This window comes from Mauremys mutica, chromosome 6, assembly GCF_020497125.1.
Source record: "Mauremys mutica isolate MM-2020 ecotype Southern chromosome 6, ASM2049712v1, whole genome shotgun sequence".
In the NCBI taxonomy this organism is placed as follows: Eukaryota; Metazoa; Chordata; order Testudines; family Geoemydidae; genus Mauremys; species Mauremys mutica.
In genome coordinates this window covers 107,562,938-107,588,876 of record NC_059077.1, presented here as the reverse complement: position 1 = coordinate 107,588,876, position 25,939 = coordinate 107,562,938, and the positions used below count along the sequence as shown (strand labels likewise).

Below are 25,939 nucleotides of genomic sequence, written 5' to 3'. Positions count from 1 at the left end.
TTTGCACTGTAAAATAAACAAAAGAAACAGTATTTTTCAATTCACCTAATACAAGTACTATAGTGCAATCTCTTTATCATGAAAGTTGAGCTTACAAATGCAGAATCATGTACAAAAAAACTGCATTCATAAATAAAACAATGTAAAATTTTAGAGCCTGCAGAGTCCACTCAGCCCTACTTCTTGTTCAGCCAATCACTCAGACCAGTGGTCCCCAACCTTTTCGTCTGGCAGGTGCCAGACGAAGGACCACTGCGGCAGTGGAGCACCCACCGAAATGCTGTCAGTGGCAATGCTTCTCAATGACGTCACTTGTCGACAGCAAGCATCGTCATCGAGAGGCGTCCCCGCCGAAATGTCGCTGAAATCCGGCGGCATTTCGGCGTGTGCTCTCCCGAGGGCCAGGACGCGGGCGCATTAAGATGCCCCCGCGGGCGCCATGGCACCCGCGGGCACTGCATTGGGGACCACTGACTCAGACAAACAAGTTTGTTTACATTTTCAAGAGATAATGCTGCCCACTTCTTGTTTACAACGTCACCTGAAAATGAGAACAGGAGTTTGCAGAGTACTGTTGTAGACGGCGTCACAAAATATTTAAATGCCAGATGTGCCAAAGATTCGTATGTCCCTTCATGCTTCAACCACCATTTCAGGGGACATACGTCCATGTTAATGATGGGTTCTGCTCGATAACAATCTAAAGCAGTGCGGACTGACGCATGTTCATTTTCATTATCTGAGTCAGATGCCACCAGCAGAAGGTTGATTTTCTTTTTTGGTGGTTTGGGTTCTGGAGTTTCAGCATCGGAGTGTTCTGAAAGCATGCGCCACACCTCATCCCTCTCAGACTTTGGAAGGCACTTCAGATTCTTAAACCTTGCGTCGAGTGCTGTAGCAATCTTTAGAAATCTCACATTGGTACCTTCTTTGCATTTTGTCAAATCTGCAGTGAAAGTGTTCTTAAAACGAACAACATGTGCTGGGTCATCATCTGAGACGGCTACCACATGAAATATATGGCAGAATGCGGGTAAAACAGAGCAGGAAACATACAGTTCTCCCCCAAGGAGTTCAGTCACAAATTTAATTCACACACACTTTTTTTAACGAGCGTCATCATGGAAGTATGTCCTCTGGAATGGTGGCCGAAGCATGAAGGGGCATACGAATGTTTAGCATATCTGGCACGTAAATATCTTGCAATGCCAGCTACAAAAGTGCCATGCAAATACCTGTTCTCACTTTCTGGTGACACTGTAAATAAGAAGAGGGCCACATTATATCCCATAAATGTAAACAAACTTGTTTGTCTTAGTAATTGGCTAAACAAGTAGTAGGACTGAGTGGACTTGTAGGCTCTGAAGTTTTACATTGTTTTGTTTTTGAGTGCAGATATGTAACAAAAAAAAATCTACATTTGTAAACTGCACTTTCACGACAAAGCGATTGAACTACAGTACTTGTATAAGGTGAACTGAAAAATACTATTTCTTTTGTTTATCATTTTTACAGTGCAAATATTTATAATAAAAAATATACATTTTAATTTCAATTACAACACAGAATACAATATATATGAAAATGTAGAAAAACATCCAAAATATTTAATAAATTTCAATTGGTATTCTATTAACAGTGCAATTAAAACTGCAATTAATCGTGATTAATTTGAGTTAATCGCGAGTTAACTGAGATTAATTGACAGCCTTAATTTTTCCACTCAGATAACTCAAATGGTTTTTTTTTCCAAATGGAATCTTTGTTTGTATAATCCTCCATGAAGAATGCATGTTAAACAGAGTAACATACATTGTTTTTCTTACTAGTTATTTAAGTGGCCATCAATTGTGATTATTTAAAAAAATTAGTAATATAACACTATGAATTTACATGGCACTTTACAAAGCAGGACATATACGAGCTTAATTATTGAGATAGTCATAAAAATGAGTCTGGATATCCAGACTCTGTCCTCATACTTTTGCCACCCCACTAAGTTCAGTGTACTAGAGGAACGAACTGGACTCAATGGGCCAAATCCTAGATTTGCTCTTGCCACAGATGATATTGAGACAGGGAAAGACGGCATGGTTCTGCTGCAAAAACAGGGAGAGGAGTTGGTGGGAACTCATCTCCACATTTGATCTGCACCCTTAGTTTGCTGCAGAGCTCTGCTTCTGTACCCTAGAATGCATGGGATTTTGGGTCAGGTGGCTGCAAGAAGAGTTGGATTAAGGCCTGAAGTTACAGCCCTTCAAGAGTCTGCAGTAGTCTCCATGGCTTGTTGGAAGGATTTCTTTCCACCCATTCCCAGGAGACTTCCCCCAGTCCACAGCATGATCACTCAGGTTGGTAGCTGGTTTGAAAACAGTCCTCCTGTTTTTACTATGATGTGCAATCATTTGCATTTTATACAGCAGAATGAATGACTACTCATTGCTTATTCTTTAATTAAAATTACAAAAAACAAGGTACTTGAATGAAAAGCTATACATTAATGCCAAGTTATGATTAAGATTTAACACACAGAAAAGTCAGGAAATTATGTTTTAATTCCCCCATGTGTAAGTTGGTCTCACTGCACATATTATATATTGAAGTAAAAAACTGTCAATGGATACTATAATAAAAAGTTATATATGTGCAATTTAGCCTAATTAGAATCCTGATTACTCGTGTGAGTAGCCAATAGAACTATTTACAGTAGAAAATACTTAGTTTGAGCAGATTTATTTCATTTTAAAGAGTATATTTAAAATTCCACATAGAGAATTACAGACATAAATGCATTTGTATATCATATAGTACTATTGGAATACATAAAATGGGTAACAATAAAACAAGACATTAAAATAATTAAATAGAATGAGACTGATTTCAGGACATTGAGATACTGTACATGTCTTGAATGCAGCACAAATTAAGACACACAAAAGGAAGATAAAGATGATGGATTAATATGTGAAATGAAGCTTGGGTGGAACAAAGACTGAAGGAATAAACGGATTTTTCTGAGATTCTTTTACCTCTAGAGATGACTGATATTCTGATTTGGGCAGGGAAAGCAGAATTTATATTAGGTGGATTGGGCCACTGAATAAACTTTAAAGTAAAAAGTTGTGTAATGTGCTGACCAAACTGGCACAAGCATAGGCTTTAGTGTAAGAATGGACTATGATCTTTTATTAAATTAAAATCACCTGAGGAGGAAACATCAGATGTGTAGAGGTCACATTCCTCTAACTTAAAAAGCAAGATGGGAAATTCTAAATTCAATTTCTTAAGAAAATTCATGTCATCCAGATTCAAATCTCTGGACAACGCCACATTCTGTTTGTTTTCCCAATCACTTCTGTGCGACTGATACAAAATATCATGGCTTATTTGAAATCTAATTATCTTCTTGAATCCCAACTGTTCATTTTTCTCAGGATCCTGGAGTATAGCTGTTGGAGATAAACCCACTGGTATTAATGCATAATGATGAGTAGAACAGAATGTGCCAAGTACTCTTTCCTCACATATGTTCAAAGCACACAGTTGGTAAGAAAAAAAGGTGCAAGGCCATTTGTTTTAATGGACCAGGTTTTTTTAATCAGTGCAGTTCAATGTAGCTTTCAGGACAGAGAGTGCGATTTGTGAGAAGACCTTTTGTGGAATAAATGATCTGCTAGCATACTTCATACATAAAACAAGTCAAAAACAATGAAAATAGAAAACATGTTTTCTGAGGTACATTACAAAACCCAGTATTTTACTTCCTACACAAGTGCAAAATAACCAGGACTCTATTTCACATCTATGGTAGAACATATAGCCTTGTATTCTTTATTACAGAGAAAACTAATTCACAGTTAAAGGCAGTGATTAGATTGGGTCAGCTCATGGTATTATGCTTATATAAGCAATTCCTTGGTGGCCCACTAGTTTCTACAGAAATTAAGCCTTCATTTAAAAATCATTATTTCTAGTCCCTATTGTCTCAAAGACCATGTTCTGAATGTGACTGGATTCAGTGCCGAATCTACAGACAAATGGAATGAAAAATAGCTGTTACAACCAAATGCTGCTTTTCTTCCTTGGGCACAGAAAGGGCCAAATGCAGTGGAACAATTATGATTCTACTGCACAAAGAAAGAGGGTTTGGCTGCTCAGGGAACTCTACAGAAGCGGTTTCATGAAGTGACTAATAAATCTGTCACTTTATGATTCCATGCACAACTCCTTCCCTCAGTGACGGGGATATGTATACGGGTTTCAACATTACCAAATCCTTTGGGGTTATATTAGTAGAAGTGGATATGCTCCACATCAAGCCACTGTAGTGGAGGGGTAAGGATCCTTTCCCCCAAACAGTTTTTGAGCAGAGGTCCAACATTTGTTCTTAAGAGAAATGTGACCTCTTACAACTTGTTTCCTTGAGCTTACTGCAGAACATGATTATAACAACACTTTACAATCAACATTCTTAACTATTCCTCTACTGATCATTTAAACAGAAATATCCAGCAACTTTGGGGTTGTAGGCAGAGCTTTAAACTGGGGGCAGAGCTGGAAGAGAGTACCAATACCACTGCTTTTCTCCCCAATGCGACTCCTATTTATAGGCAGTGGCAAAAATTAGTATTTTTGTTCTGGTAGCAATAAGTTATGATATTTGGACTTTTGAACAAATGATCAAAAATTTGTATAAAGAAAGGTGTAAAATATTCTCTTTATTGGTGGCTTAACTAAATTTAACAAAAGGAAAATATCATTTAGAATTATGTGCTGAATATTCCCATATGACTAAGGTTAGAGAGACAGTCAACAAATTCTGAACTTAAAACTTACCTTTTTTAAAAAAAATTAGGTTTCCGACATCCAGAGCAGCCATGGAATGCTGACTCCGCTCTCCGTGACGCCCCAGCATACACTAGTCTGATAATGGCATACTCATCATGGAACCCCAAAGCAGACTGGAGCCAGGATATGTATACAGGGGGTAAGGACTAAACTTTTATTTTTTAAATAAACACACACACACAACCACAATATTATGCAGTTTTATAAGATTTTTAAAAATTCGTATTTTATATCCTACAGGACATAAAATAAAGAATATTAGGAATCTTATAAAACCATGCAATATTGTTCAAAAAGGGTGGTGGTGGAAGGAGAAAACTTACCTTACCCTTATAGGCCTGCTCCATTCTGCAGCGGGGTTCGGTGGAATGTGTGACATCACCAGTCTAGCGTGTTCTAGTGATGTTACACGGAGAGGGAGCTGGTGAACTGCAGCTGCTTTGGACATCAGACACCTAAAGAAAAAAATTGGTAACTTTTAAGTCCAGAATGTTTTGAATGCCCTTCTTACCTTAGTTATGGGAGAAATCCTACAATGATTCTTACTCAGTCCCACTGGATTCAATAGGTGTTCTGAGTGACTAAAAATGCAGGATTTAACCTTATGGGGGCATTCAAAATATAAAACACAGGTGCTTCCATTTTAGTTAACAATAAAAGTGGCTGCAGGTCAATGAGATGCATTTTAACTTCTGCAAGATAATTTGCAAATAAAAAATATATATAAAATATGTGGCTTTAGTTGTCATCTGAGGAACAAGAGTGGAAACAAATGAAAATCTGTGAACTGTCTTTCATATTCAGAAAGTAGAACTTCTAAAAAACTCATTGCACATCTCTCCATCAATTATATAGTTAAGAATTTCTTCTGTGGCTATGGAACTGGCAGAGAAATTATCAGACTTCAGCTCAATATGTTTCTTTAAAAATATCTGGTTGGGACTTCAAGATGTGCAAGGAGAGCCAAGAAAACCAAGCTGTTCTCAAAAATGAGGCCTAGCCTTTCAGTGGCTGTATACTAATATTAATAGTACTTCCTTTAACAGAAAATAAGACTTAATTTCTAATACAAAATGAGTAATAATTTGTTTCTCTTAGGGCTCGTGTATTCTCTTAGCAGGCAAATGTGCCAGACTACAATAAAAAACTTCTGTAGATCCTCACCTAATGGTTAACTATTCTTTTCCTCACCAGTGGTACATCCCAATTTTATCTGGTTAGTTACAACAACGTTCTCCACATAACAGAATCCTGAGAAGAGTACAACTACCAACAAAGTGATTGCTGGACAATCTGAAACTGCCAAACCTCAACAGTGATCTCCTCTGTGAAGATAGAGCTATATGTCCAGGGGTTCTCAAACTTCATTGCACCATGACCCACTTCTGACAACAAAAATTACTACACGACGCCAGGCCATGGGGGGAGGGATGTCAAAGCCTGATCCCCCTGCGGGGGGGGGGGGGGGGGGGGGGGACGACGGGACACCCAAGCCCCATCACCCAGGGCTGGGGGGGAGAGCCCTAAGGCTTTCACCCCAGTTGGGGGGCCCGTAACCTGAGCCCTGCCACCCCGTGCCGAAGCCCTTGGGCTTTGGCCCCAGATGGTGGGATTCGGTTTTTAGCTTCAGCCTCAGGTCTCAGCAAGTCTAACACCAGCCCTGGCAACCCCATTAAATTAGGGTCACAACCCACTTTGGGGTCCCAACCCACAGTTTGAGAACAGTTCCATTAGAGCTTTGCTATACTAAATCCTTAAACAACTACTGCCAATTATGTTTTATCATGAAAGATCAACAAGCTGATACACTTTCAGAATCATGCAAAATACAACTGATTACATCAGCACTTTTCTTTCAGAAATGGGTCTTGAAAAACAGTATCAATGAAAATAAAGAAATCTTGTTTCTGTTTTCAAATACTGAGGCATCACAAAATGAAAGCAAATTAGCAATAGACTCCTAGCTGCTGATAATGTCTTCATTTTGTGGTTTAGTCTTAATTACAAGAAGCCTAATCAGAGAGATATCGTCAGCCCATTCAGCCAAGTGTTCTACTTTCCCTTAAGGAAACAAATGATCATTTCATTAGTTAATTTATAGCATCTTATTTTTTAAAGAAAATTTGGGAAAGCTTAATTCAAAAATAGCAGACATTTTTTCTACTCTCAGTATGAGCTCTGTAAATTTTATAAACCAGTGGTTCTCAACCTTTCCATACTCCTGTATTCCTTTCAGGAATCTGATTTGTCTTGCATACCCCAAGTTTCACCTCACTTAAAAACTACTTGATTACAAAATCAAATACCAAAATACAAAAAAGTGTCACAACACACTATCACTGAAAATTTACTTACTTTCTAATTTTTACCATATAATTACAAAATAAATCAATTGGAATATAAATATTGTACTTACATTTCAGTGTATAGTATATAAAGCAGTATAAAGTCATTGTCTATATGAAATTTTAGTTTGTACGGACTTTTCTAGTGCTTTTTATGTAGCTTATTGTAAAACTAGGCAAATATCTAGATGAGTTGATGTACCCCCTGGAAGACTTCTACGCACCCCTGGTTGAGAACCACTGTTATAAACTAACCTGAGACAGTAAGATTCTTCAACACTGGACTAGTCATTTGTTGCTCTCTGTCAAAAAGAAGCTCCTGGTTTTTACCAACATTCCTTCTCTTAACACATTACAACATATACTATATGCCATCTCTTGAAGATTTACAGGGTTTTTCTTTATGAATACTAACAATCCTGTTAAATTCCCTTCCAGTTAGTTGAATCTTCCACCCTCTTAACTGCTGATAACCAAACATTTCTCTACATCATTTCATGCCAATATTTTAAAGAAAAGTTAGATATTTAATTATAACTACTGCTGATGTTTGGATATGTTGCCTTACCTACTTCTGAAGATTAATATATACCTTCAGATATATAAGGCACTTTAGAACAAGTTGAACAAACAACAGCATCTCTATCGTAAATATTTCACAGTCTAAAGGCATGAAACAATACAATGAAGAAAACTAAAATGCAGAACACCCAGAGTAGTATGTGGCTTTTACAGCTGGAACGGTTCAGAGAACAAGTAGGTAGTCAGGAGTTGGCTGAGGATGGCTCTTGGAAAATATTCACTGGAAAGCTGCTCCAACAAAGAGAAATCATGAAAGAATACACAAAACTGTATGAGAAGGAGCCAAACGGAGCAGTTAGGAAAAAAACTTGGGTTAAATACAGGGAAGGAAGAGGCATTACAGGTGTTTTAAGAAAAAACTGAAGGCTAGGGCAAAAATATACAGAGCCTTGAAAGTGGGGACAAGTATCTTGAAATTGATGGGCTTGTGAAAGGAATTTGAAAGAGGAAATAGGTGGAAATATAGTCAGCGCAGTAGAAGAAGAAAATTATTTTGGACTCTATTTCAAAAACTGGAACCTAAGATTTGACTTATTCATTCATATTTAGGCCCCTAATAAATGACCTCATTTTCCAAAGTGCTAAGCATCCAATAGCTTCCCACAGATCCTACAATGGAAAATTCTAAGTTCTCGGAAGTTTTCAAAATCAGGCCACTCCTACATATGTAAATATAAATTTACACGCCTCGCTTTAGGTTCCAATTTTTGAAACTCTTGTTCCTTGACAACACTACCATGGAAAGACTGGAGTAGGGAGAAGTGGTGTACAGACACAGGGAGGCCAGAAAGTAGAGATAACATTAGTCAAGACATTACAGAGGAAGAAGTGGCAGGGCAATGAGAAGCTGGCTATAGTAAGCCAGAGTCTAGATGTAGGTGAAAATAAAATGTTTCAAGGGTGTGAACATTTTTACAGATGATTTTTTTTTATTCTAATGGAAAGTGAGTTGCATGTATAAATCCCTGTACATTAACATGAAACTATATCCTTACTCTCCACCCCAACGTAAGCCAAAAGCAAGCCCAGATTTTGCCCGTTGTGGTTCTACTTTGTCAGCAGATCATCTTATTTTTCACTTTGTTACAGCCTGCTATAAAGGAATAAAGGTCCATTCACCTTTCCAACTATTTACTTTTCCATATTTATCTCAGGCAATAGCATTACCTATCTTTTAAGTTTCACAAATACAGAAGAAAATTAAGAAATATAACAGGCAACTCCTTATGGCAGTGGGTCTCAAAGCATTGTGTACATATCACCAGCAACATGTACCACAATCAGTAGGTTTATCAAAACGAGAACCTGCTATAACTACATTGACCAAATATTATGAAGGTGGTACTCAAAGAACAAATGTGTTTTGTAGGTTATAAATTTTATGACCTAACATGGAATACACTACTCACAAAAGTAAGTCAAAGAGAATGAAACTAAGAGACAACTGAATGACAACAAAAATATTCTTACCACATATTCATAAAAAACAAGCAACAATTAGGTTTCCATGGGTGCTGAATGAGAAGACGCTGCAGGCTTCTTTAGTTTATCAGTTAGGGAGCTTCAGTGAATTCACTAAAATGTTGGTAGGACCCCAATCAATTATTTCAGATTGCAAGAATTTCAACAAGCAAGTGGTAGCAAGTCCATTACAAAATGGAATGTTTTCCTCTGTGTAAATTTAGTTACTTAAATGTTCCATGTATAAGTGTGATAATACACTGGCCTGTTGCTGGAATCAGAGACATAGGAAACCCAGTGGTTCTACTTGTCCCTGTCCTCTCTTCTGGACAGAAACTAGTTACTGTAAATGGACTGGAATCCTAAACACCACATGCTTTACATTAACCGGCCAAAGTAAAATCACAAAATCTACATCAGTCATGTCCATTCTTTTCATCCTGAGGAACAAACATAGTTTCTGAAAGCTCAAGGGGCCAAAATCAATATTTTGAGGCAGATACTCTGCCCTATTCTACTCCCTTTATACCATTCAGGCAGAGAAAGCGAGGAGAAACCACACACTAGCCTCCACCTGGAGATTCCCCTGGAGCTATAGTTAGTATAGCCAACTCCTATGCCTCCCTTTTTACAGCCCCTGGCACAAAGCGTGTGTTGGAAGTGAGAAGAAGAAATGGCTGGAACTATCCCTAGCTGGTGTACGGCCTCTCCTAGAAGATAATGCCAGCTAGCATGAGTCAAAAGCAGCCATCAGAAAATCAGGGAGCTGTACCTTGTTGATAGTTTTCAGCGTCTCCTCTTTTTACCCTCTCTGGGGCTGCCCTGACCTGCATGGGGAAGAGGAGCCACCATCCTTTGCTAGATACTTCCCTAAGCTCAAGCAGATTTGTTCAAGTTCCTTTTCCTGCATCTCTTTGACTCCCACAGCCCAGAAAGCAAGCAAGCAATGGATTAGCCAGATTTATTCCCTGCAAAGCAACAGGTAAGCTAGCAGGGGAGCTGCTGACCAGCTGCAGCAGGGAAAGGACAGTAGCTGCTCAGGAAGCACCCAGCTCATATCAGAGGTACTGCTATGAAGGGCTGGGGCAGCAAGGAAAGTGGTGCGAGGCAATTTGGCAGGATGCAGCGATGGGGCTGATTCAATTCCAGTTTAAAAATGAAAGGCGTAGCTCATTTTCAGTTCATAATCAAATACACATTTTCTTCTTAACCCATCATCCTCAAGGGCTACATGTTGGACACCTGTGATCTATGCCATTAGGCTGCTACAAATCTAGTAGTAATCAGGAGATTGATCCTCTTCTGCACAGTTTTCCTTGATGGAAGAACACTACCCACGACTAAAGCAAAAGATATTAAATTGTACAGGGGAGTCTAGGATCAAGTTGCTTGATACATCCAGACACAGAATGAGTGAAAAACTTTTTCAATAGGTCCATTATTTTCATTATTGCAGGCGCAGCTGATAGCAACACTGATAGCTAAATTAAGGTTGCACATCACTTTCCATTATACGAATCCATTTTCAGTTGCTTATAATTTTGTAAAACTTAAAACCATAAGGGCTGAAATTTTCCATGCTCACAAGTCTACCTCAGGCTGAACTGTCTTGAAAATTTCAGATAAAACTGCTTAGCCATTTCAGAAAATGAGATCTGAGGAAAATATGCTGTTTTTCCTATGTTAAAGAAATCTTACAACTGTTTAATTAAGAGGCTCTGGCACCTCCATGTTTTGGAGCAGGGATCTGAATCTTGGCAGCACAGTTACCTTAGTGCACCTCTACCTCGATATAACGCTGTCCTTGGGAGCCAAAAAAATCTTACTGCGTTACATCGAACTTGCTTTGATCCACCGGAGTGCACAGCCCCTCCTCCCCGAGCACTGCTTTACCGCATTATATCCCAATTCATGGTATATCGGGTCGCGTTATATAGGGGTAGAGGTGTATCAAGGATATGCTTATTTGCTATTCCTGTGAAAATCCACCCAAATTTGACCAAACGACGAAACTCTAAAAACTGCAGTTTGCATGTGCTCAGAAATATGTTAGCTTAGCAACTAAATTCTCTGAAGATTTACTCTGCACTGAGCACGCTCCATCTCCTCACAGTTCCTAAGTGCTGACAGAACAGCACATGCACTAACCCAATACATTCATTGAGCATGTTCCTTTCTAGAGCCGCAGGGGCTGAGCAGGACTTTCCTAGTAATTGCTCATCGTGGCTCTAGGGATCCCCTGTGGTGCTGGGCAGAGGAACTGAGAGTAGGAGTACTGCATTCTGCATTCTGAATCCTCCTGTTGTTAGCGCCCAAGCAGCAAGGAGAAGGAAGATGTATGAATGTACGTATGAAGTATGTAAGTGAAGAAAGAAGTTTGGAATGACTAAATATCAGGAATAAAAATCCCTGGCCTAGTTAGGCTCTAGCATCAATTCTGCAGTTTCTAAGAAGTTAACTTCTTCTGATAGTCTCTCATGAAAAAAATCTCTTAAGAGCTGAAGAAGCTGGTTTTGAACTAGAGGGTGTGCTCCTCCCATCATCAGATAAACTCAAGGACTCACTGGTCTTAAGAAACATTTCCAAATCTGGCAAAAATGAGCACAGATGGTCCCTAAATGGAAGAATAAGGGTAAGGCTACCAAAGTCCTCTGGTAAATCTTAATACTAGCTTTTTAGCCAGAATTACAAAAACCTGATGGCCCTGAGACCAAACAAAAAAAGACAGTTTATGCCTCCAATAGCCCTTAATCTTTTCCAGATCACTAGCCCTAGATCCTTGGTAAGACTGGAATCCACCTAAGGAGGAAAAGCGGCTGATAGAATTGGCCCTTCTGATACACCCTTTTTCTCCCCTCAAATAGCAGGCCTATCACCTTTGTCTGCATCTTTATTGAAAGACCAGAATTTCATAGCTGTGTGCCTACAAGCAGCATTGATTGCAACCAAAAAGAAGTTAGTAGACAAAATCCTAATATTTACAACAAGCAGTAACCTACACAACTATGGACTATGCAACACACTATAGCAGTGAGCAAGTTTTAACAGAGTAAGATAAGAAAAAAATCTAACTAAATTTAATAATACAACTACAGAGGGAGAGAGTTATATTACATGACAGAACAGACTAGTGGAGAGAAACCGAGGGATGACTTGTGGGTAGGAGATTTTATACACTGTTTTAAAACAATGGGTTTGAGGGACATACATCCTCCCCCACAGCAATGTTTCACTGTGACAGGTAATACAACTCCTACAGTGGGGATCAGCAGGGGGAATGTCATGAAGGAGAGAGAAATTCCAGCCGCTTCAAAGGGGTCATAACTTCAAAAAAAGGCCTCTGATAATTCAGCTTCTTCCAATGATCCTGCAAGAAGAGTTTCAGTGTCACTCTTTGGACAGCCACACAGAGAGAGCGAAAAACAAAACAGGCCGCAAGAATAGTACAGCTCAGCCCAAGACCATCAGATATAAAAAGCCGCTGAACCTTTTTTTGGGCAACAAATTAAGAGAGTCTGGTCTTAACTATAACTATAACTTAACTGTTATATTGCGTGATAACACGCAATATAACATAGGAACTGCAATACCATATCAGACAGTGGTACAGCTAGTGCAAGGTGCTGTCTCTGCGACAACTAGATGTTTCAGAGAAGTTGCAAGAAACCTCATGGCAAACACTCCCAAAAAGGGAATGTTATTCTTAGGGCTGGTCTACACTGGGGGGGGGGGTTATCTAAGATACGCAACTTCAGCTATGTGAATAGCGTAGCTGAAGTCGAAGTACCTTAGATCGATTTACCTCTCATCCTCACGGCGTGGAATCGACGTCTGCGGCTCCCGCTGCCGACTCCGCTACCACCGCTCGCGCTGGTGGAATTCCGGAGACGATGGGAGCACGTTCGGGGATCGATATATCGCGTCTAGATGAGACGCGATATATCGATCCCCGAGAAATCAATCACTACCCGCCGATACAGCGGGTCATCTAGACGTACCTAGGGTTTATCCACAGGAACACTTAGTGCGCACTAGCCTGCCATGCAATAACTGGCTCTGTAGATCCTGCTACTGTATATTAGAAGTCCAAGATCACACTTCGACCTACGCAATACAGAACTTTTTAGTGCGTGGTAGCAGGGTCCACAAGACCAGTTAGTGCAGAGCAGGCCACTGTGCTGTAGATTTACACCCCAGCTTGCCACTCACTAAGTTTCCATGTGGATAATCCGTTAACTTCTGTCAGAGAGAGAATTAAAATTTATATCGATTCTATTTTTTAAATTTCTTATCTAATTTATTGTGGATGTTACAACTGTGGCTGTCTTATTATCAACATAAATTTATTTGAAGCCTCCTAAACTCTTAGTTTCAATGACATCTCCTGGCAATAAACTCCACAGGTTAATCACGTGTTGTAAAGAATTACTTCCTTTTATCAGTTTTAAGTTTGTTGCCTAATGATTTCACTGAATATCTTTTTATTCTTGCATAATGAAAAAGGATAAATAGAGCATATGATTTACCTTTTCTATAGCATTCATTATTTTGCATAATTTCTGCTATTATTTATTAATTCCCCGTTCAGTAATCTCCTCTTTAAACGAAACTAAATTTAGTCCCAGTCTTTTCATGTTCCTACATTTTTATTTTATTTTTATGTACCATTTACACAGCTGTAGTGCCTAGAGACCAAGCAGGTCACGTCCTCATTATATCAGAGGGGTAGCCGTGTTAGTCTGGATCTGTAAAAGCAGCAAAGAATCCTGTGGCACCTTATAGACTAACAGACGTTTTGCAGCATGAGCTTTCGTGGGTGAATACCCACTTCTTCGGATGCAAGTTTTGCATCCGAAGAAGTGGGTATTCACCCAAGAAAGCTCATGCTGCAAAACGTCTGTTAGTCTATAAGGTGCCACAGGATTCTTTGCTATCCTCATTATAGTAGGCCTATACAAATGTATAGAATGTGATGGTCCCTCCCCCAGAGAGCTTTACATGGAAGTCTTTTCCTGACTCTGTGCATTGTTTGTATCTGTACTCCCCAGGATTTATGCTATATTCTTTTAGAGGCAACCAGAACCAAGCACAGCATATATAAAGGTGTTGTTACATTTTAATGAGCAATTATGAAAAATTTAGATATTTACATACCCTTCTAAAAGTCTTGCTAGTATTAGATAACCCATTATAGGAGGAACACCAGCAGAATACACATACAACTATTAATTTGTACTGCTGTACATAGATATTACTTCTGTATTACTAATCTCTGCCATTCTGGAAAACCTCTCTCAGACTATTAGTCTTGAAACCAGGCCGCACTCCTGCAGCTACAAAATAATTTCAAATGGGGTCCATAACTGCAGCTTTGAGTGTTGTTACAGGCATCATTCTGAGTTTTTAAAGTGAAGCCTCTATTTTTCATAGTCCAGGTTAACATTTAATACCACCTCCATTTCTCTAAACCTACAAATCCACCTTTTTTTCTTTTTTGCAAATAGAATATTTGTTGTATCAATAACCTAAGGTGACCTGAACATACGTCTTCAAGCACCTGAAGCAATATAGCCTATTTTCCTTCTAAAATACAGAGACAAAGTCATTTAAAATTGTTAGGCATTTCTGTGGCATTTTTATGAACTCTGTTAATCACAGTTGCCATAGATGAAACTTTTATCAAGAGGCAGAAAGGAGAATGGAGCTCAGTCGAAGGGGTTTGAGCCAGAGACTCAAGAAAACAAATGGGTTCCACCACTTATTCTTTCAAAAACATTCATCTTGGTGGGAAACTCTCCCTCTTTGCCACCACACCCAATATCTGCTGGATTCTTTGGTCCAATGGGTCTGATTCTGGCTTCTTGGCTACAGCGTCTTGAGTTATGTGGTCCAATGGCTGCTAGGTATGAATCTGTACCTCAGTCCCCACTCCAAAGCCAGATGAAATGATCGCGATGCATTGCCTCCCCTGAATGAGCACTTCAGCAGCTGACTATAAATACAAAAGTCAGCTAAGCTGAATCTGACTACACATTTGTGGAACGGGACGAGTCAGACATCAGCGTAGACATTGTGTGGCTATATCACAGGGCCCTGTGTAACCATGTGTGTGTCTGGAAATCTAAGCAGGACCACAAATATGTGAGGATTCCATACTTTGAATTAGTATCAGAATGTGGCCCCAAGGAAAGGTGCTCAAAGAATAAGTACAAATAAACCTACTCTTGTTTAAAGTACTATTGCCCTGCCCAAGCTTTACTGAATCAAAACCCTGAAAAAATGGTTAAAGATTGCTATATACTTATTAATTCTACTGTTTCTTGACAGCAATTGTGAACTGAAGACTAATATAAAGATATGATGGAAATAAAAAATAAAATCTTTCTAACTCGTTAACTCTAGAGGCTTTGATACAACTACTCATAAGACACATTCTCACAATTGACAGGCTTCAGAAAATAACTGGAACAATTTTATACCCATACAAAAGAAAGTTTTTGAACATCACATACCGATTTCTTTCTTATGTTCTCCAGATCTTTGAGTTCATTCTCGATTTTTGTGATTAATTCCCTGAGTTCATCAAGATTAGTGCAAATAAGCTAAAAACAAAACAAACAAACAAAAAAGACTTGGTAATGCATCATTTAAAAAACACACAATGAAGTTAAAAAAAACCACTTCATCTAAAAAACAGATTCTAATGCTTAAGTTTACCACTTGATCTTTTCTTTACTTCTGCAATTAATATATAACAAACAAGGAAAAAATCCCCATAACTTTTAGAGAAAAATCTTATTAGATAGACTTCAGTCTTCAAGCTTACATACAGATGGAGCCGCTGAAATTTGGATACCGGTGGCTGCGTCTCCATAAGTTCTTACATAATTTACACTTCCCCACTTGTCAATGCCTGCGCATCAGAATCCAGGTACTTTCTAAAAGACAAACTCACAGTGCAGAATGACACAGATCAGGAAACTTGCCCTAGTTTTAACTGTGCCTCTGAATACCTTTGTGCATGTTCCAAACGATTCCTTAGCAAGTGAATCCATGCTAACACTGAGCGGCAATTGTGCTAGTAAGGTAATTACACCTTATTTTTGTTTATACAAAGTACCAGTAAATAAGTGTAATGATCATTTAAAATAGAAAGTCAACAAAAGACAATGGGCCAAATTCAGTCTTGGTGTAAGGAAGTACAACTTCACTGATTTTAATGAGTTGCACATGTTTACACTAGACACCCATGAAAGGTAATCAGATAACACAGCTGTTTTCACAAAGTAACATGATTTGAACAAAAATAAAGCACCCAATATAATGTAACCCAATATAATGTACTGTTACTAATTTCTTCAACAGATGGCTTGTTTTCTTAATATTTCCTTTCAGAATGTAGCTGTTAATTTCTTGATTAACTATAGGCTTGTCTACATTAAAAAGGCTGTGCCACTACAGCTGCGCTGCTGAAGTGGTTCTGTGGATACCACCCACACCAATGGGAGGGATTCTTCCATTGGTGTAGGTAACCCACCTCCCCGAGAGGCAGTAGCTTGTGCTGTCTACATGGGGATTTAGGTAGTTTTAACTATGCTGCTAATTAGTGTGGATTATTCACATCCTAATGTAGTTAAACCAACCTAATCTTCTAATGTAGACCAGGTCTACGAGTACAAACAATGTGAGCAAATAGCAGAAGAATTCTGGGTTACTAATGTCAACAATAGGCTTTTAATCTAGAAACTATAAAACTAGAAATTTTTTTTTCCAAAGGCTATAATGCTGCATGGTTGTTCACTGGATTTAAAATATCAAAATAAGTGATACCAAAAACCATTCAAGTCCATCTTCAAAATGTTCTCTCATGATTACAAACATAATAAAATCTTTTAACAATAACAGAACACAAAATAAAAAATGACAGAATACAATTACTAATATTTATGGCAAATCATCAAATTATTCTAATGCACTCTGATTTCAGTTGTTTTAACACAGGAGCAAGTTAAAATAAAATCTTATGTACGGTGATTTGACTATTTCAGGCTCCAAGGGTCCATACGCCTACCTTCCCCCAATACAATTTTTTGTTGTTGTTTCTGATACTTCCCTTCTCCAACTCAATTTTTTAAAAATAGCCTTGTTAATAAAATATAGTATACGATCTTTTGGCAAAATACTGAGGTTTGAAAGACAGCTAATGCATACAGGCAACAATTACTTTCCATAGCATTTTACTGAAAAAAGAAAAGTTTTATGCACACTTCAGTGTGTCTTTATAAGAAAGTGGAGTAACTCTAACTTTATTAAACCAAGTAGTAATAGAGAATAAGTGAGCAAATGATCAATATATCTTAGGCTTTTTCAAAGTATTCCTTCTTTACTGCAAAAACAAAAAGTATATGTTTGCACAATCTGCTCTTCAGGTAGCTAGTAGCGCCACCTACTCTTAAGTTGCTCAGTTCTTTCTATTACAAAACTGTTTTCAGTTGCTTATAACTTTGCCAAAACATGAACCATTTGAGCTGAAGTTTCCCAGGCCAAGTTTCTGCCTCAGGCTGATGATTTTTTGTTTGTTTGTGTTTGTTTGTTTTTTGATTAAGTTTCAGCAAAAATGGTCCAGCCATTTCCACAAATGAAAATAGGGAAAATACACTGTTTGGCCAAATGCTGAACAAATTATTAGATTATTAGAAATCTCAATTGATTAGACTCTGCCTGTTGGTATGCATACTTCCACCTTTTCATGTTCTCTGTATGTATAAATATCTCCTGTCTGTGTGTTCCATTCTATGCATCCGAAGAAGTGAGCTTTAGCTCACGAAAGCTCATGCTAAAATAAATTTGTTAGTCTTTAAGGTGCCACAAGTACTCCTGTTTTTTTGCGGATACAGACTAACACGGCTGCTACTCTGAAACCTCTCTTTATATTACAATTTATGTTGTTCTGTCTAGCACGAAATGCCATTCTCTTCTCATTGATGAGTTGCTCAATTTCAGCATCATTCTCATCAAACCAGTCCTGATGTCTTCTGGTTTGGTAGCCTATGGTTTCCTCACAGGCATTGATGATTACGACTTTCAATTGGCTCCAGTGTTCCTCAATTTCTTCTAGAAACTCTGATGGAAGCTTTTCTTCTAAGACTGCTTGGAAGCGGCCATGTTTAATAGGGTCCTTCAAATCTTGAATGTTCAAGCTTGCGCCTCACCTGCTTCTTTTGCAGCCTCCATTTGAGAGCAATCTTAATTTTCATTGTGGATCAAATAAGGCGATGATCTGTCCAACAGTCATCAGCACTTGTCATTGCTCTTGTGAGAAGTACGTCGCTACAATCTCAGGCACAAACTATGACATAGTTGAGGAGATGCCAGTGCTTTGACAGTGGGTGTCTCTAAGATGTTTTGAACGTTTTTGTCAGAAAAGGGTGTTCGTAACAATAAGTTTATGTTCAGTACACTTGTTCAGGAGCAGAATTCCATTTGAATTGCTTTTGACAACTCCTTCTTTCCCAGTAGTTCCTTTCCACAGGTCTGAGTCTTGTCCAACATGTGCATTGAAATCCCCCAGAAGGATGATCTTGTCTTCTGTAGGGGTCTCCAATAAAATGGTTTCCAACTGAGAATAAAAATCTTCCTTTACATTCTCATCTGCATCCAGAGTTGGTGCACAGGCACTCACAATAGTTGCCTGTTGATTTTTGGTGAGCCTCAAAGTGTCATAAACCGCTCATTGATGCCAACTGATACCTTACAGAGGCACCTTACGAGCTTGTTCTTTATAGCAAAGCCCACTCCATGCAATCGGGGTTCATCTATAGATTTTCCCTCCCAGAAGTAGCTGTATCCTCCTTTCTCCTCCCTCACCTGTCCTTCATCAGCTCTTCTAGTTTCAGACAAAGCAGCAATATTGATGTTAAACCGATTCAATTCACAAACAATAATGGCTGTATTCGCTCTGGTCGGTCACTGTTTGAATTGTCCATCAGGGTACGTACATTCCAAGTTCCAAAGTTGAAAAGTTTCTTACATTTTCGACCGCTAAGGTGGTGATCCTGCTGGATGCGGCTATCCAGCCAGGAAAAACAGAGGAAAGACTATTTTTAAGGTACCTTTTCTAAACCCCTTCCCATGTGGGGTGAGCAGAGTGAATCCTAAAAAGGATTGCTCAGTCGTGGATGCAGCTGCCGAGATGCTCGACCCGCCTCAAACCTCGAGCAAGACGACTGTATCACACACCCACCACCTGTGTGTCAGTCTGTGACTAGGAACTTCAAGATTTCACTGTCCTGTTCCCATCGCCACTCGCCGATCACCACTGGACTTTTGACTTGTACAAAAGTCATTTCCCCAAAATCTGGAAGATGCCTGTGCGGGACTTCTTTTAAAGTAGGAAGACTGATGCACAACTGTCACCAAACTATCCTTGACAGATAGAGGACTTGAAACCAATGGCATGGACACCATGATGATTGGAAATGCTCTATTTGCTGCAGCCTTCATCAACCTTCACAGCTGTTGTAACATTACACAACAATTTCACCTCCATTGTGCAGTTATCCTCCATCTGCTCTGCTGTTAGGGACTTCTTGAATCCAAGAAATCCCAAGAAGCAGCTACTGACATACAGAGGTGACTGTGACATTATCTGATTAAAATATGACCATGTAGATTATTGTTGCTACCACTGTTATATAATTGCAACAAATCTTATACAAGGTGTGTCAAGTAAGGCGTTTATGGAACGGTTCTGATTTGCTGAATATGATTATACTATTTGGATGCATGTATCATTTTGTATTTGAAGTTATGAGTATTGGCTGTATACCTCTATTTCAAATATGTTTGCTCCTGTGGTAACGCCCACAAGGTATTTAGCCTGCACATCTTGAAGGGACTATACAAGTTAAACGGCTCATCAAGGAACACTTAACTCACAATGGACCATGGAAGACGTCCATCCACACCTTCTAACTAGAGTTCCAGTAATGGCTTCTGCTATGACTGAGCAAAATCATGCATGGACATGTGACTTGCCCATGTGACTCCAAACTCCATCTTGTTACCTGTAATTTTCCACAGTAAGAACAATGGATTTCCCTTCAATTGGCAAAAGCAATAAAAGGCCCTGGAAACACCTCCATTTTGTCTCTTTCCTGCTCAAACCTCTGGACTATGAACATGCTAATGGGAGCATTCTAACCAAAGGACTGAGGACCTTCCAATGATTTGGAAGCAACCAGAGACTTAACAAGACAGTATGGGCGGAAAGTTCTATGGGCCCGTGGTGCCCAGGCACCATGGGCCCGGCTCCAGCACTCTGAGGCCGGGTCTGTCCCTCAGCCCTGCCTTCCACCCGGTGCATCCCCCAGGCCATTTAAAACAGCCCATGGCTTCCACTCATCATTGGCAGCGCAGCAGAGCTGAGCAGCTTCCTGCCTGCTCACTCCACGTGGCTGCCGGCCCCTCCCTACAGCCCCTGGGCGGGGTGGGTCTGTGTCTCGCCGCAAGAGCCTCTGTGGCCAATGGGAAGCTGCGGGGGCAGTGCCTGGAGGAGTAGCAGCACATGGAGACTCCCGGCCTGCCCTGCCTAGGAGCTCCAGGTAAGTGCCACACTCCCCCACCCCCTCCCAGAGTCTGCACTCCACCCTTCGGCCCCCAAACTCCCTCCCAGGGCCTGTACCCCTTCCCTCCACACCCCCTCCAGCCCCCAAACGCCTTCCAAGAGCCTGTACCCTCTCCCTCCACACCCCCTCCCATTCCCAAGTTCCCTCCCAGAGCCTGCACCCCCACCCCCTTCCCACACACCCACTCCTACCCCCAAACTCTCTCCCAGTGCCTGTACCCCGACCCCCAGCCCAGAGCCAGCACCCAAACTCTGTCCTAGAGCCTGCACCCCTCACCCCCTCCTGGACACCCATCCCCTGCCCTAGCCCAGAGCCTGCACCCAAACTCCGTCCCAGAGCTTGCACCCCCACCCCCTTCTCCCACACCCTCTCCTGCCCCCAAACTCGCTCCCGGAGCCTGCATCCCAGCCCTCCACACTCCCTCCCAGAGCCTGCAACCCTCACCCCCTCCTGCACCCCAACCCCTTGCACAAGCCCAGAGCCTACATCCAAACTTCATCCCAGAGCCTGCACCTCCACTCCCTGCCGCAGCCTGGAGCCTGCACCCAGCACCCAAACTCCATCCCAGAGCCTGCACCCCAGACCCTCTCCCCCACCCAAACTCCCTCCCAGAGCCCAACCTCTCACCCATCCTGCACCCCAATCCCCTGCCCCAGCCCAGGGCCTGCACCCCAGACCTCCTCCCCAAACCCAAACTCCCTCCCAGAGCCTTAGGCAGGTTGGGGGCGGAGTTGGGGGGGGGCAGGTTCTGGGCACCACCAAAATTTCTACAAACTTGATGCCCCTGCAAGCCAGTTTATTCCATCACTGCTACAAGACCGATCCAAGGACTTGGCAATTATTGTGTGTATTTGATTCCTTTAACCAATTTTAACTCTCACCTTTCTTTCTTTTTTTATAAATAAACCTTTAGATTTTAGATACTACAGGATTGGCAATAGCATGATTATTGAGTAAAATCTGAGTTATATATTGATCTGGGTATGTGGCTGGTCCTTTGGGACAGAGGACCCTTTTGTTTGATTAAATGGGTTTTAAATAACCACTCTCTTTAAGTCTAGTGTCTGGGCGTTGAATCCAAGACTGGAATGCCTAAGGAGACGCTTTTTTTGACTTCTTGTTAGTCAGTGTGGTGAAACAGAAATTTACTTTTGTTGCTGGTTTGGGAGCATAACCAGCAGTTTTGGGGTGTGTCTGCCCTATTTCTCAGCAGTCTGTCCTGAATTTGGTATTCTCAGTTGTGGCCCACAGAGGCATGGTGACAGTGACCCCTCCCACCCAGCTACGGTTGCCATGCATCCGGTTTCTGACCGGAATGTCCAGTCAAAAAGGGACTCTGGTTCCACCAGTTATTACTGCTGTTAGTTTATTTTGGGCAGGTTGTGGCTGTTACAAGGTGTGAATAATAATTTGCTCAGCCACTGAGATTCTTTTTAAAGGATCTCCCCAATAAGATCTATCCTGATAAAATAAAGTTCAATAAATAATATGTAATTGGCATGTCCACATTATGGTTTTGTACAGCGTGAAGAGTTTCTATATTGCCAGATATGTCTCATGTATATAAAGCAACTTCTGAGAACAATTCTGAACTTTATGTATTTATTTTACAATAGGTCTATGTGCAAGGATAGCAATACTCTTATGATTATTAAAGTGCCTCACTTTCCATATTTCATGCCCTAAAAACAGGCTTGCAGAGCCTCATTTAATTAAAAGACTACCACTATATTAATGAAATGCTGTAAATATTTCTTGAGTACATATTTAGAGCACAGAGCACCAGGAGAGCATTATAAAGGCACACTTTATCCTGCCATATCCAAAAACTTTAGCAGTCTTTCCACTATAACTCCTTTAATATGCATATATTCTTGGACAGGACTCCTCTTTTTCAGCCCTGCCTGCACACTATTAAAAAAGATTTCCTAGTAAGGCTGTATTGCCAGTATTGACAGGTTAGAACTTAATCAAAATAGTTTTAAAACTCATTGAGGCTCCATATTATCTGGAAGACATTTTAAATAAGTTATGTCTTATCTACATTGGAATCATAGCTCGACTAACAAACAGTTTTTAAAAAACCAATAGCATATGCAGGGCCTTATGAATATATAATTGTAAATTAAAATACATGTGGATAATGTGCCAAGGAAATACAGTTTTTGTGGCATACTTAACATACTTTCCTTCCCCCCCCCTCTCTTTTATCAGTACCCTTTCCTCCTCTATAATCTAACACTTCTACAGATGCTAGTTGCAATCTAGTACCATACAAGGAGCACAACAAAAATGTTTAGCTACAGGTAGTGATCTAGCATCTAGGGTTAGTTACTAAGCATTACCATTTAGAAATTCTTCCTGTGACCTCTTCTGGGACACTGCATCTTCACAGAAGAAATGGTTCTATTTGTGGTTTTCCAGAATGATTACAATTTATGTAAGGCCTTAGTGCTAAGAATATTATTGATGCCTTTCTTTAGGTAAGAGATATAAATGAGTAAAAAGACATTCTTGTAGTTACAGGAGCGCTCCAATCCAAGTGAACATGTATACATAAATCATGATCTATAATAGAAATACTGAAAGACTTTAGCTGTTGTAGCACAAGAAAACAACACTATTATAGTTAGCATTCTCTGAGCTCTCCAGTCTGAAGTTCATGTACAGATAAGAGTTAAAACTAAAAAAAAAAAAAAAAAAAAAAAAAAAAAAAAAAAGATTTCACAAGTCTGGCTTTTTTCAGCCTCAGAGTAAATCAAGCAAGGTTTCCCTTATACAAGAATATGCAATGTCACACAATATGTAAAAATGCAACTACCGGTAATTATACCCATAGAAACTACAGGTTTGTTAATATGTACACAGTATTACCTGAATCATTATTAGTTTTTCAAAGCATGTTCTGTATTTTTTCCTTGACAAACGATCTTACTTAAGTAGCTCTCGGCAACACTATGTAAGGCTGTACATGATTAAATATATACAAAAACATTTACTACCACAAAAGCAGCACACACATCTGAAAATGCTATCAGATTAATTCTTTGGATCTGCTTGTCCGTGATGGGAATAAAATAAGAAAGTTACTCCTCATTAATTGCAAGCATAACTTCTAGAGTCACAGCCAATTGCAGTAGGAGATACATGCTCTAAAGACATTTAGATTTCAAGTATATAGAACAAAATTAAGACATTTACCTGAAATTCTGGCACCGAAGACTTTGTGACAGCTTTCCTCTTCTTTGTAATTGCTTTTTTAGATATGGATTTTTTTCCTTGTAAGATTAAAAGAGAAAAGATTCATAATGCTGTTTATTGCACTTCATTAATAAAACCAAATTACATACAACCTTGAAAGTTAAATTATAACTAACAGATAGCTGATGGTGAGTCATGTAAACATCATGAAACACAACCAAACTCAGCAAAAGCAAACATTAAACTACAAGTACCTGTGTGTGGGGCAGCTTTATTTCAACAATGAATAAACCCCAACACACCAAATGAAAATTAAGAACATTAGTAAACTATGAAAGAAACAGTCACACTACCATTGTGACGGCGGGGGGGATGTGTGCATAATTTAAACCAGAAACATAAATTGGGAAAAAAATAAAAACACCTTACCTACAAAAACTCTTCTCTGCTGTTAGTATCCCACATTGATTAGTACCCCACATTGATCCACACATTAGGCCTGGGGCCTTTGGCGTGTGATATTAAGTGTGCTCTCAGAGCACAAGTAATTTCTAGAAATCACCTCATGGACACACTGGAGTTACCATACCAGAGGAGATCACTGCTCAGTCTAGTCCAGCAACCTGTACCTGGCAGCAGCCAAAACCTAATCTTGCTTTAGAATAAGGCAAACGCCTTCCACACAATGCATTTCCTTCCCAACTGCACAATGTAATGATATGAAAGAAAAATTCCTATTAAACTTTAAAGGCAATCAGTTTACCCTTAAAATATCAGGGATAATATTCCTTGTAATCTCTCAAACAAAATAGCTATAAATGTTACACGTGGGCAAGATACCCAGGGGATAAGTTTCTTTATTTCTACAACCACCCACAACTGTACATATTTAACATCTTTGATCTCTTCATTTGCACTCTAACCATTAATCCATCTCTGCCAAGACTACTATTACCATTCCAAACCTCAGAGTAATTTGCAAAAAGCTGCAAATGAACAAAAATAACCAAATAATTTAAAAACAACCTACCACATAAAGTTTCCTTTTTTTTCCCTCTAGTATGGATCAGGTAAAAAATTACCAAATTCTTCTCATTGACTTGCCTGGAGTAAGTGTTTTGGGGTTTTTTTGTGAGGTGATTAAAATTTCATGAATCATATTTTGGTCCATATTTTTCCAAATTTGGTCTGATAAATTTTAATTATTTTAGTGTGCAATGTGATTTGTAGTGCAAATTCAAAGATATGGCTCCTGTTAGGATGTATCCAGAACAGCATAGAAAATAGTGAAAATATTATTTATATATATCAATGATAAATTGTCACCTGGAATACTCTGTTATAGAATATTCTGTTCTCATCACACTATTTCAAAAAAGATATAGCAGAAACAGAAGTGGTCTAGAGATGGGAGACAAAAATAATGGTGGACGTGGAAAGACTTCCATATGAGAAGCAGCTGAAAACCACTGGGATATTATAATTTAAAAAGAACATGAATAAAAGGGGACATGATAGACAAACATGGAATAATTAATAGCATAAACAAAGACTGAGCACTTCTACTTGCTATAACAACATATGAAAAAGGGGACATTCAATTAAACTGAAAGGTGACAAATTATACAACTATTAAAAGGAAATCCTTTTTTTCAAAACGCGTAAAGAATGCGTGGAACTCATTGTCACAATGTCTCATGGTGGCCAACTACTTAATAGGATTCAAAAACAGATCACACATTTATATGGCTAAGGAAAACAATTTATTATTTCCCTCTTTATAGCAACCTTTTATGTAACTGAAGACTGTTATCATGTCCCCCCCCTCAGTCTTTTCTTCTCCAGACTAAACAAATTCATTTATAAATCTTTCCT

The 25,939-nt window shown here is 39.4% G+C and overlaps 1 protein-coding gene across 1 annotated transcript in view; it reads right to left on the bottom strand.

The window, feature by feature from the left end:
• KIAA2026 (KIAA2026 ortholog) overlaps positions 1–25,939 on the bottom strand; it is a 71,166-nt gene that overhangs the window by 8,151 nt on the left and 37,076 nt on the right. The window contains exons 4-5 of the mRNA XM_045021351.1: positions 24,065–24,141; positions 15,749–15,838 (exon numbers count right to left, since the gene is read on the bottom strand). Of these exons, the coding sequence (XP_044877286.1) occupies positions 15,749–15,838; positions 24,065–24,141 (167 nt within the window). The remainder of the gene's footprint in view (positions 1–15,748; positions 15,839–24,064; positions 24,142–25,939) is intronic.